Genomic DNA, 12,908 nt, shown 5'->3' on the forward strand with positions numbered 1-12,908 from the left:
ATGAACCGTAATCCTTTGTTTGACATACTACACATTGAAGATGTTACTTGTCTCCTAAGTAATAAAACCCTAATTCAAGTCAAATTAGGATATCTTAGAAATTAGGTAACGTAATCATAATCGTAAGAAGATTGGATATCTTATCCTAGATTCCCGATTTGATAGGCATACTCTCCCTGCCAGGACTATGAAGATGGACTTTGAAGAACTGTTCATCTTCTCTACAACTATCATACGCATATTTTCTCTACGCCTAACAGAGGCTCATCTTGCATACACGCCGCCGTCTACACATAGACGTGTTCATTAAAAACTTATCTTCTTAACACCTGCCATAGGCTATTCGTCAAGAATAGTTCATGATGTAGCACACATTGCACCATTCTTTCTTAGAGTTACACCATTGAGGTAATGCATTTGTATTGATTAACCTTTCAAACCATAAATCCGCATTCGCACACAACACACATAGTTTTACACCTAAATTCCATGATCACATGAATTAAGGACATTCTTGATGAAATCAAGCATGTTAGAACCCATCACGACATTTACGCATTGATGATTCAAAACATAGAAGAACATGAGATTTTGAAGAAAAAAGGAGAACAATTTAGGAGGTTAGGCCATCTTCAACCGACTCGACCAAAGGGTCATAGGGCTAAAAATAGCTTTGAATGACATGAAAATCATCTCTAACCGAGAGTTAGGCCAAAGGGCTTGTGGACCCCATTGGGCCAAAAAACCAAAATCAAGCCAACGGGTTGGCCATTTCCAACTAGCCAGCCAGCCATGTAGCCCAGCCCACTTAACAACCAACGGCTACCTGACGTTAGGTTACCGTTGTAATTTGAAAAAAAATTTTGGACGAATTTAAAAAAAAAATGCTAATTTTTTTCCCTATAAATACTTAAGTCATTCCTACACCATTTCTCACATCCTTTTCACCATTCCATACTATCTTACCTTTTTCAATGGTCTTTCCTTTAATTTTTTTTCAATAATTTTCAAATGACCACATCTGCAATGAAAGGAAAGGCTTGGACCCAAAAAGAAGATGAAGCTCTTTGTAGAGCTTATAGATGGGTCTCGGAAAATAGTATCAAGGGTAGTTCTCAAACAAGTGAAGGTGTTTGGACTTGTACGTCCAAAAAGTACTATGAGTTCTACGAAGGCACCACTCCACCGAATCCCCGAAACCACGAGAGTTGTTCTTCAAGATGGAAAAACCATTGTCAACCAAGTTTGAATAAATGGCATCAAGCCGTGGTAAGCGTCGAAGGAGAAATGAAAGCGGAGCCAATTATTACGACGAAGTAAGTGTTTTCACAAGTTATTTTAAATATTTAATTATATTACATTTAATTTCCTTTAATTTTCGTAATTATATTTTCTAGATACACCAAGCAGAAGAATTGTATATGGAGGACATGAAAAAACCCTTTACTCATCACAGTTGTTGGGAAATTTGTAAAGGGTGGGTGGTATTTCAAGATCCATCTCAAGAAAGATTTGATCCTATCTAAAATTTGCACAACCAATTACATCTCGACACGTGGCACTCGAAATCCTATTCGAAAAATTATTAAGATGATATAAAGATAAGAAATATGAAGAGTTACTTACTTTAGCGACACGTGTCACTCGAAATTCTATCTGAAAAATTATTGAGATTATATAAAAATAAAAAATCTGGAGGCTTATTCATTTGAAGACAAGTGACACTCAAAATATGTTCGAAATCCTTATTTTAATATGGTAGTTTAATTTAACTAACCATATTAATTTAATTATGTTTGGCCCCTTTGGTCTCCTCGGTTGGAGATGAGTTTTTTGTCAAATAGCTATGTTTGGCCTATGACTCTTTGGCCTCCTCCGTTAGAGATGATATAAAATATGATATGACACTGTTCATGAAAATATAATTTCTTGTATAGAGCTAAACATAGTCTTTTGGTCCTCGTTCAGTTAGAAATAGTCTTAGAACTAGAGAAAGGAAAAGCTAATGTCTGAACCAGGAACAGAAAGTGGAAAATGACAGACATGATGCGAGCTCAATAGCATTAGCAAACTCAAATGTCTTAATGCTTCATCAACAATCAAGCTAAAATTGGACAAAACACATTCAATTAATGCAGAATCCGGAAAGAAAGAAGGAAAAAAAAAAAAAATTCCAGAAATAAATCCAACTGAGCCATGAAATTTAAATTTACGTACCACAGCTAAGAAATCAAAATATGTAAAATGGTATATATGGGCAATGTTCGTTTTCTTCTAAAAGTTGGAACCCTTAGCTCTTGGTCCTTTGGGGATCACCAGAAAGCTCCAAACTCGAATCTTACTGTTTCAGTCAGACCGAAATGCGAACCGCTCGACCTTCTCGTCGTTCAGATTCATCCCGGTCATTGCCTCGCCCAATCCGCAGCTGATCTCCGCCAGCACATCTGGGTCACTGTAATGGGTGGAAGCCTGCACAATAGCCCTGGCTCTCCGGGCAGGGTCACTGCTCTTGAACACGCCCGACCCGACGAAAACCCCGTCGCACCCCAACTGCATCATCAGGGCCGCGTCTGCGGGAGTCGCCACGCCCCCGGCGGCAAAATGCACCACCGGCAGCCTCCCGAGCTGCTTCGTCTGCATCATGAGATCGTACGGCGCCGAGATCTTCTTCGCGTACGCGAACACCTCGTCGTCGTCCATGTTCCTCAAGACCCTGATGTCCCCCATCACGTGACGCACGTGCCGAACGGCCTCTACGATGTTTCCGGTGCCGGCTTCCCCCTTCGTCCGGATCATCGCGGCGCCCTCGCGGATCCTGCGGAGCGCCTCGCCGAGATTCCGACATCCGCAGACGAACGGGACTCGAAAATTGTGCTTGTTGATGTGGTGCTCCTCGTCGGCGAGAGTGAGGACCTCGCTCTCGTCGACGTAGTCGACGCCGATGGCTTCGAGGATTTGGGCCTCGACGAAATGGCCGATGCGGGCTTTGGCCATGACTGGGATGGTGACGGAGCGCTTGATCTCCTTGATGAGCTGGGGGTCGGACATTCGGGCGACACCACCCTGGGATCGGATGTCGGCAGGGACGCTCTCCAGGGCCATGACGGCGCAGGCGCCGGCCTCCTCGGCGATGCGGGCCTGGGTGGGGTTGACAACGTCCATGATGACGCCACCGCGGAGCATTTGGGCGAGGCCGACTTTGACAGAGAACGGGGAGGACTTGGTGGTGGTTTCGTATATGGCTCCTTTGCCGTAGACGGTGACGACGCCGCTTCTGTCAGCCATTCTCTGGGGGATTGGTGGAATGTGAGATTTCGCGAGAAAGGAGGAGGAAGGTGGTGGTGAGTGGAAAGTGAGGGCGAAGAAGATGATGATATGGAAATGGTATAAAATAAATAATGGTATGGAACAGGGCACACACTCTGCTACTCAGATTTCCCGTATCTATTTTTGGCAAAAAATGGAGTTTTTAGTATACGGTTGATTCATTAAATTACGTTTTTTATTTATTTATCTTTTTTACGTTTAAATCACTAAATTTTCACACTAGTTTCAGTGATACACACGTATTCTACATGTATTTTAAATATATTACTGAGAAAATAAAAATAAAATAAGGACTTTTTACATTTCAAACTCTCTATATTCTTGCATTATTCTCAAGAGTTTTAAAATAGTACCAATCTATATAGCGTTCTACCATTGTGACACCCAATATCAATGGAAAAAAACAAACAATTTTAGGCAGGGTAAACGGATTGTGTTTGTCGCGTCCGTACAATACTAGTTATCTTAACGAATAATATCGAGTCAAATCCATAATCTTCACAGATTCTTATCAGGTGACCCGACTCGATTCGTGTATCAAATAGGTCATTCTCCGGATAATGACCACCTTCGCGGCTATTCGGAGAGTAGACTACCAGGATCTAGCTGCAGTGGACTCACGCAATCGACATTGATGCAAACATCATAAAGTCAGGAAAAAGAAAGAAAAAGCTAAAAATAATAATACCCTTTTCATGGGAAGAGAATAATTATAGTATTTTAATTACAAAACTGAAAACTCAAAGAATTATGATTATTACACTACGCCAGCATATATCCTAGTTTCATCGTCTCCGTCCCTTGGGATTCATGTCCTCCACAGCGTCCATCGTTTCTTGTTTTTTCCGCTTCCATCTCCTGATGAGATTACTATCAGCCGACGGGAGAGTGCACGGCGGGCTAGGAGAAGGGTACGCGGTGGACCTTTTAAGCCATTCTCTCTGTTTCGGGTCAGCAAGACAAAGCAGGGATTCTGTACATACTTCCATAGCAGAAGCTGGAATGTCTGGCTCGAAGTCCAGCAGCTTTGAGTACTCCATGATTAGGTGAAACATGTAATCATAGACCCGATCCATGCTTAGGCTTTCCATGAAATCCTGCCCTCTTTGTCCCATTGCCTTAGCCTGTTCAGCCATTGGAGTATATTGTAGCCTCGATTATGTTGTTTTTTCAAAAGAAGATATAAACTTGAAGGGAAAGCCGGGGAAAAACTGAATTGTACATTACTGATGCAAAATGTAACAACAAGAACGAGAACATGATATAGAATACTACTAACAGTTGAAAGATACCTCAGATTGGTGTCCCTGAGCCCAGTCAACAGCAGACTTTATAGACGGGCATATAGCGTTAGGGGAGATGGGCCAATAATTAATCTTGGGAATGAGACCGCGGCTGAAGAAATCCTCATATTGCGGGGTTATTATCAGTGTAAGAGAACCACATGATACAATATATTTCAGGCTGACAGACCAAGCATAGCCTTCTGCATAGATTTTGTACCTACAAAAGGTGGAAAAGATTTCTGAGCTGCAGGATCAAATCCACATACCAATTAGATAATAAGACATCAATCGAGTACAACTATACATAACATCTACTCGTCAACCGATGAGAAAGAAGAGAAGGAAACATTCTGTGGATCATTGGAACAGTCAAGATCCACTAGATAAAAAGAAAACACGCACAAGAGACTGTCAAATCCTCCTTGAATGTTAAAGGCTGCCCAGGTTTCAGAACTTCAAAACTATAAACTGCAAACTACATCATTTTCATAGATGCGGAAAATTGAACTAGATAGACAAAAGCAAAAGGACTACAAAGCAGAGTCAAAATATCAACTGCGGGACAATATCTTAGGCCAATACGTAATAAACGATCACGCCACATCTTCCTAGCTAATCAGTTGGACTATATATTGAGAATATGATGATCAACCATCACTTTTAGAAGCTGTACTTACTGATGATTACACTGCTTAGATAGTTTGGAATGCTCATAACCAGCTCTTGCTTCCGCTTCCCAATCCTACGATTTATATTAGAAAGATAATGTCAGGTCTGGCCTTAGGCCTATCACTTCTATGGTTCAAGTTAAAGAGAGATCAACATGCAGTTTTAAACTCAACCTGACGCATAATCTGCGCTCTCCACATCTTCGTGTCGTTGCAGTTAAGTAACTCCGTACGAATAGGGGAACTAACATCTGGGTTTCCTTTCCAATATGCGAAAGGCTCCTTCTTTTTCCAACTTCTTTCCTGAGAACCCCGCTTGATTTCCCCGAACTGCTCTTCCCAGGGATGAATGTTGAGCTCTGGCCTGTGCAGTAATCATAAACTATAAAGACAATCAGCACAAATAAAACCATAACAACGCGCTTGACGCCCAAATAAATGAAACACCTTCATGCCATACAAATTAGTAAACGTTTAGCAAACAATGTCAATCTTGGTAAATTAAATCCGCCTAATAACCAGCATGTAATTGATGCATGCATACAAGCATAAAATAATTTATTTACTTTCAGATATTTTTACAGGAATTCAAGCACACACGAACAATTAATAAATTCAGGTTTTTTCCCATTGACTCATTCACAACGAATACGCAAACACGAAAAATTACCCGAAAAAAAACTAGAAACTTAGAAAATTAACAATTAATGTGAAAACGAAGACAATCAAAGAATGACGATTCTTACCAACCCCAGAAGGACCAATCAGGAAATGGGATATCAAAGTGATCACCGTCCGTACAGTACCGGAAAAGCGGCAAAGGCATCGATTCGTGCTCGGTCCGGTTAATTATGGGCTTATCCATGCAATCAAACATGATATCCACATCCGGAACCCGACCCGGATACCTGGCAAGGAGCTGCAGAAAACCCCAAATGGTGAACATGGCGCGGCTCTGCACGCAAGCCCAGAACAAATCCACATACAGCCTCCCGTCAACAATCACCACGCGAAACGCTGCGTGTTGCTTGGCGGTCTCCAAATGGGCAGCGGAGATCCGGGTCCGGGCCCAGGGCTCCAGATCGTGGTGGATCCAACGGAAGAACTCGGGGCATTTCGGGGCTTTCGCGCGGGATGACGGAGGACGCCGTCGTTCAGGGACTTCGTTGCTTTTATAGCGGCAGGCGAGGTAGGAGCAGTGGATGAGCTTGTAGGCTCGGTCGTGGAGGGTCTCGTCGGTGAAAGTTTTTGGCGGGAAGAAGTGCCAAGGCGTCGGCTGGAGGTTGTGGCCGGCTAGTGTCTTGGTCTGAGTGGCGAAGTCGTCCACCTGTTCGACAAAATCCCCCAATGAAATATTTTAGAAAAAATAAACAAAAAATGAAAAACCGGAAAAACGACGCTGCGTTTGAGACCTTGTAGATAACGAAGCCGAGAGAGAGAAGGGAGAGGGCGATGACGGATGGGAGGATGTGAGAGGGCGCGGCGGATCTCGGAGCCGCCATGATCGGATGCGGTGGCGGTGGATGAGCTGCAGTGCTCCTGCTGCTACTGGTCGCCTTGTAAATTTGTAGCTGCGTGTAACTAGGTCGGGCTGAGCTAACGTCCAAGCTTTGTCTGTTCCAGTTGGGTCCCACCGGGAAGAAGTGTTTGCCACGTGGGTAGATTTTTTGTAGCTGTTTACCGGCTTTCCCCGCTTTTGGTGTTTTATTTCGCGGGAAAAAATGGATGGCGGGGGACGACCCTTCCCGCTATAAACTGGGAAGCGGACCTGCTTCACCAAGCATTCGAGATTAAAACTTTTAGTAAGCTCCATTAAATCTCAATCATCGGTAATCACCCATCAAATTATTTTATTATAGGCACTGTTCTAAAAATTCTTGCCTAGACACTAGACAGCTGATCACCGTCCTGATTAATGCCTAAGCATTTGAAAATTAAGAAATGACGTCTAGACCTGCCGATGCGCCCGCCTAGACCACCCAGACCCGCCTAGGTTACGACTCACATAAACAGAAAATAGATAAATTTCATTTTGTATATTATTATTTTTCAATAAATTGTAAGAGACTTGTTGAATACTTGAATGAACACATATTATATGTTTGTTCCCCATATTTTCATTATGTTCCAATACTTCATAATGTATATGTCACTCTATTTTGTAGTTTATATATATATATATATATATATATATATATATTTTAAGTATAAACAGATACTTATTTACACAAAATATAATAAATTTACTTAAATCCGCCTAGGCGCTAGGTCCCAGCCCGTCGCCCGACTAGCATTTGGCGTCTTTTAGAACTTTGATTATAGGTTTTAGGGATGGCACGAGCCTGTTTAATTTGGTAAATTTGCATGGATGTGAGTTCGACAGCTCGTCAAAGGGCTGGCAATCACTTAGCAGCCGACGTTGGTAATCGTCCCTAGCACAACTTTTAGGGCGTGTTTGTTTGGCCGAATTAAGTTTCACTGGACTGGACTACTTAGCTAGAATTAGTAGTCCTGTGTTTGGTGTAAATTGGGATTGTGTTTAATGGGATTAAGCTAGACTCGTGCCGACTAAATCCTGCGCTAGGTGGGCTTAGCGAGAGCCACAAAAAACGAGGGGATTCGTAGTCCCATTTATGTTCTTCACTTCACCTCGTGTTTCTGTTCTTCGCTTCACCTCCATTTCTGTTCTTCGCCTCAGGCTTCACCTCGTGTTGCTTGCTTCGCTTCTCTCCTCCTCCCTCTTTTCCATCTCAAAGGATCTCCAAGTTTGCAATATTGGGTTTGACAGAAACGAATCCAAGCCATCGCCGTCTCTCACTTCCCTGAATCCACAAACCCCGACTCGTCGCCGGTCAGCTCGCCAAGCATCGCTGCAGGCCAGTTTCGCCGCTCCACAGACTTGCGGCTTCGATTGAATCCACAGACTTGGAAAACTCTCTCCAATTCGAATCTTGCACCGAACAAAAACCTGAAAAACCAAGCTCGATTCTTCGTTTTGGAGAAAAAAATTTGGCAATTAATCGGAAAAAATAGGGGAGGGAAGGAGAGCGTGGGATGAAGAGAACAAAGGAGATAAAGACAGAGAAAAAGATGGAGGCTTCCAGAGAGAGACAGGGAGAGTATTATTAGAATAAAAAAGGTAGAATTAATTAATATAATATTATTAGATATGAATTAAAAAATATAATATTGTAGTTTGTTATTCTTCTTCTTTTTAGTCCGACCCTGCACCAAACGCTTCATTAAGTTAGTCCAACTTAGTCTAGTCTAAGCCAGTCCAGCTTAGTCCCTGCAGGTAGTCCAGTCTGAGACAGTCCGGTGCAACAAACGCCCTCTTAAAGTATGTTTAATCACTTTGTGTGAGAATTAGAAGGATTGAAGATGAGAATAAATGTGTGTCGGGTATACATCATACCTTTAATTGTCAAGAATGACATAGCCAAATCATTTGATTGCTAGTAATAAATACATGAATAATAACGATACTCATTTCTTTCAAATACATTATTTGTACTTTGGAGAGATTACAGTTGTAATTCTTGTGGTTGTGATAATGTGTGAAATTTTTTGAAGTATACAAAATTAACTCAAGTTTATGCACAAATTACATGTGGGGTAATCACATTTGCAAACCTCCTCAAAAGGTTCATGCCAAAAACCAGAATTTTACAGAAAAAAGAAGAAGAAAAGGCCTTATAGTACAATAGAAACCACTGCTTCTTCATCTGTTAGTGAAAAAATATCCACAAGGAATCATAAAAACTATGGTACAAGGGAGCTCCTGCAAACTTGGTTCACATATACACACAAGCTCAAACTGTAAAAATCCTCCTCACTTTCTTCATCCTTCTACGACATATAGGACACGTACCAGCCTCCTCGGCAATCCTGCACCGTTAATCCGTTTAGAAATCTAACTCTTCTTTGATTTGGTAGAACTTAAAAATGTTGCAAGTGTATGTAGGTTATGTTCAAAGTCATTATATCTAACGTTTCGCGTAAAGGGTTGTAAGCAGAAGACTACGACATTGATTCAGATTTGTATACCTTGTTCCGCAAGTAAAACAGGCAGCGCAATGCCCACAGGGAAGAAAGAAGCAATCCCTAGGACCATCAAAGCATATGACACAAAGATGCCGAGTATTGTTGCTATCTCCTTCATTTGTTAACCTTCCTTCAAGGGAACTCACTGCAAGGCACTCATCCAAATCTTCTTCATTATTGGAAATAAATTCATACGACGAACCCCAACTCAAAGTATCATCGTCTTTGGGTGAAAGCAGCGGGGTTTGCACGGATTGTCCCTCCTCTGCTTGAAATTCGGTTGTGTCTTCACTAGAATTCTGGAATTTGTTATAAAATTTAAAGGCCTTTACGAGGAGCAAAGTCACAACGCCTACAAGCAAACAAAGAGGTAGATGTAAAGAAAACGATTTATTTTCCAATGTTACGAGAAGGATATGAAGGATAACAAGAAGTAACCTGCTACAAGAAAATACATGGCCCATCGCGGTCCATAAGACAGGCTTACATACCAATCATCATTAGGGATACCCTAGGGATTCAGGAAACATATTTATCATGGTAAAGCGACGGAAACTGTATCAATCGCCCGAAAGGGACAGAAGAAAAACAAAACTCGGGGATGCGAGTCTTCTACATTACCTCTTTAGGACCTGGAGAAGTTATGACAGCAACATTTGCCCCCAAGAGGGAAAGCTTTAAGCTACATAACCGGTTATACAAAGAGCATTTATAATACGCCTCGGTTGTGTTATAAAGAACAGATTTTATGTTGAATACCAACTCTACCTGTGTTATACATCAACATTGGAAGCTCAATAAAGTTGGAAACTAATTATTATCAATGATATAATTATTTACAATGGAATAAACTTTTGAATAACTACCTCAACAAACTCAGGGTTCAAGTTTCCTACTGCGATGTAGTAAGTAGAAGACTTTGGAATTTCCTGCTGGATCCTACCACTTCCTGTGAAGAAAACAGGTTGACGTAGAAGTTCAGAACATTGTAATTTGTTCCGAAAGAGGGAATAGAAATTTGAGTGATGAATCTCACCATAAATTATATTCCAAGACAATGTTGCATTACCGTATGACGGATCCTCTATCCATTCAGCCAGGCTCTCACTACCTGCAGGTTTAGATAATAGTTTTCAACACCAGAAAATACATTGAGTTCTACTAATACCTCTACCACCACCGGCACAAAAAAAGAAGAAAAGAACTGGAAAAAAGAAGAAGTCCCCATATCATATACGCTAGATAGACCTTCTGCAGAGACATTTGGCCTCATGGGAAGGTGGTTAGATTTAAGAGTCGGAGAGGAAGGACAACTCAGAAATTGGAGATGTTTCGGAATTTTACTAAATCTACAACTATCCCAAGTTCCAGAGAGTAAAGAAGCTGCTACAGAATATTATCCCAAATCTACAACTATTTGATTCGACATAAATCCTAGACCTTTGTACGTTAAGTTTAGATAACCATTTACGAGGTACTTCGATAGAAAAGAAAAAAGAAATCCAAATCAGAAGTTGGGAATTACCTTGTGCGATTACAAGAGTTAAAGGCGAGGAACTTGTAGGCTTCACACGGTAAGTAATATCCAAACCAGACCCTTTGTTTAGAAAGTAAAGCCATGCCTGTTACATGAAAAGAAATAAACTTTAATCCCATCAATCAAAGCAGAGGACAAAAAGTTAAGAGTAATATGAGAGAAGGAAAAATGATTTAACATTCGATGTTACATGGAAAGTAAGGAAGATCTTGCCTTGTGAAAATTGGCTGGAACAAGCATATCCTGTGTTTCGGTCCATGCTATTTCAACATCCAAGGGAGGAGGTTTGTTGAATCCATATAACACTGGGCCAAGTTTTTGCTCATCAAGCTCCTGTGCCTGTTGTTCTATCGACCAGATAAGTTTTACAGCACACCAGTTCTTTACTAAACGAGAATTACAAGATGAAATGCGGTTGATCACCTTAATCGATTGCACAAAGAACGGATTAGTTTGTATCAAGCGCGAGCAGTTCGGGCCCAATTGTAGATTGCCAGATCCATAGAAACCAAGAATCATAGTCATAGATGCTGTGCGTGACGAACATCAAAAACCATATTAATCAAATGCTCAAGTCATTAACAAACGAGTTCAGTACATAACAATATATGGAAAAACTTAAAAAAAGGAAGGGGAAAAACCCTATAAATCAATTGAAAGTTATATAATTTCAGTCCAGTTTATGAAAGAACCAAACCCAAAACCCTCTCCACAACTCCACATGAAACAAGCAAAAGGGTTTGATTGGACAAAAATTTGGTTTCACTTTTTGTCAGAAGTATTTTCTGCTTTCAAGAAGAACGCACCTACATGCTACAGATCACTGTGTCGGTATTTCATACCAACAAAACACTACCATGTATTCGAAGAAATGATCTTCACATACCTATTTTCTCGTTATGCACACTCTTTTTATTGTCTCTTCATTCTCTTCTGAGTTATTTAATCTAAAAGTAAAAAATACACATAGATGTGCATGAGGAGAAAATGATGTCCTTAAATCATCTCTATTTAACTTTCTAACGTACCAGTAGTTGATTGACTTGAAATATGACCGTTGTGGCATCCCAATTATAGGTAAGTTTCTCTTGTCTTGAATCCAAAACTAATTAAAAAGAAACATGAAACAAATTCACACAAGCAATGCACAAAAACAAGTGATTGATGAGGAGGGAAACTGACCAAAGAACCAAAAGGTGACAAGCACAGCAAGGGCCGACCAAATATCATCCTCAGAGACTTCTACATCGGAAACCAACAAGTTCACATGATAAGTCCTAGACCTTCTCATCCGCTGCTGCTCATCAAAATTGTCCCCATTTGAACGTCCGTCAGTTTCTTCTTCTTCCACCCGTGAGTTCGATGGCGAAGAAGAAGAAGATGAAGGAAAGGATTGATCTTCTCTTCGATCTGGTTCTGGGGTTTCCATGCTGAAAGCACAAAGTTCAACGTTGACATTTGTTGGTTATATTTATACGAAAAAAGGGAAAAGAAGAAGGAAAGAATGATTTATTTATTTATTTGGTTTCTAAGACTTTACCTGGATGATGGGAGTTTTGGGAGGCAGCAGCATCCCTTGAGGAAGCAAAGGCGGTGGTGACGAGGCTGCGAAGCTCACCAAAAAGTCGTGTTTGGTTCCATTTTTGGGTTTTTCAACATAGGAATGGTAGTTGGTGTGTGACGGTTAGTTAATGTGTCATCTGATTGTTCTATGATTTTCTTATTGGAATTCCAAGTGGAGCCTGTCAACGAGGTTCAAGCATGTGAGCTGGGAAGAATCTTGAGTTAGGTTTTGTCGCCTATTCGATCACTCAATATCGAATTATCGAATGTTTTATTAATCATTGATGTTCTCATTGTACAGTTATCCATATGGTTATGTTTGTTAGTAAATATTTAAGCCGAAAATAAATAATAACGTGACACATTAAGTAGTTGGATAAGACGCATAATTATATTGACCGTTTAAAACTTTGCTTGGATAACGATTTTGTTGATAAATCCTATATCCACTAAAAATTTCTGTAATTATGTCCATATCTAAAC

The 12,908-nt window shown here is 40.8% G+C and overlaps 3 protein-coding genes across 3 annotated transcripts; all 3 read right to left on the reverse strand.

Moving 5' to 3' along the window:
• Positions 1-2,171: 2,171 nt before the first annotated feature.
• On the reverse strand, positions 2,172-3,457 carry LOC137714095 (probable pyridoxal 5'-phosphate synthase subunit PDX1). The gene has a single exon (XM_068453383.1). It carries the CDS (start codon positions 3,283-3,285, stop codon positions 2,347-2,349), a length of 939 nt encoding a protein of 312 aa, XP_068309484.1. The 5' UTR covers positions 3,286-3,457; the 3' UTR covers positions 2,172-2,346.
• Positions 3,458-3,978: 521 nt separating this feature from the next.
• Positions 3,979-6,843, reverse strand: LOC137716088 (uncharacterized). The gene is made up of 6 exons (XM_068455481.1): positions 6,694-6,843; positions 6,028-6,608; positions 5,456-5,645; positions 5,291-5,355; positions 4,620-4,830; positions 3,979-4,451 (listed from the first exon to the last, which is right to left on the reverse strand). Exons 1-6 carry the CDS (start codon positions 6,781-6,783, stop codon positions 4,113-4,115), a joined length of 1,476 nt encoding a protein of 491 aa, XP_068311582.1. The 5' UTR covers positions 6,784-6,843; the 3' UTR covers positions 3,979-4,112.
• Positions 6,844-8,831: 1,988 nt separating this feature from the next.
• LOC137716455 (E3 ubiquitin-protein ligase APD2-like) lies at positions 8,832-12,395 on the reverse strand. Its single transcript, XM_068455917.1, has 10 exons — positions 12,045-12,395; positions 11,286-11,392; positions 11,076-11,201; positions 10,851-10,947; positions 10,362-10,436; positions 10,192-10,274; positions 9,947-10,093; positions 9,764-9,836; positions 9,329-9,677; positions 8,832-9,169 (listed from the first exon to the last, which is right to left on the reverse strand). The coding sequence occupies exons 1-10, from the start codon at positions 12,289-12,291 to the stop codon at positions 9,094-9,096; spliced, it is 1,380 nt and encodes a 459-aa protein (XP_068312018.1). The 5' UTR covers positions 12,292-12,395; the 3' UTR covers positions 8,832-9,093.
• Between the last annotated feature and the right edge of the window lie 513 nt (positions 12,396-12,908).

Source organism: Pyrus communis, chromosome 14, assembly GCF_963583255.1.
Source record: "Pyrus communis chromosome 14, drPyrComm1.1, whole genome shotgun sequence".
Taxonomy (NCBI): Eukaryota; Viridiplantae; Streptophyta; class Magnoliopsida; order Rosales; family Rosaceae; genus Pyrus; species Pyrus communis.

What these genes read in the sequence shown, in the direction of transcription:
- LOC137714095 (XM_068453383.1), bottom strand. Translation starts at nt 3,285, where the DNA reads ATGGCTGACAGAAGCGGCGTCGTCACCGTCTACGGCAAAGGAGCCATA.
- LOC137716088 (XM_068455481.1), bottom strand. Translation starts at nt 6,783, where the DNA reads ATGGCGGCTCCGAGATCCGCCGCGCCCTCTCACATCCTCCCATCCGTC. An exon ending in TCGGCTTCGTTATCTACAAG is followed by an intron (nt 6,609 to 6,693) that starts GTCTCAAACGCA and finishes TTTGTCGAACAG; the next exon opens with GTGGACGACTTCGCCACTCA. An exon ending in GAGCGCAGATTATGCGTCAG is followed by an intron (nt 5,356 to 5,455) that starts GTTGAGTTTAAA and finishes TATAAATCGTAG; the next exon opens with GATTGGGAAGCGGAAGCAAG.
- LOC137716455 (XM_068455917.1), bottom strand. Translation starts at nt 12,291, where the DNA reads ATGGAAACCCCAGAACCAGATCGAAGAGAAGATCAATCCTTTCCTTCA. An exon ending in GTCTTGGAATATAATTTATG is followed by an intron (nt 10,275 to 10,361) that starts GTGAGATTCATC and finishes TTTTCTTCACAG; the next exon opens with GAAGTGGTAGGATCCAGCAG. An exon ending in TGTTTTACTTGCGGAACAAG is followed by an intron (nt 9,170 to 9,328) that starts GTATACAAATCT and finishes TTAACGGTGCAG; the next exon opens with GATTGCCGAGGAGGCTGGTA.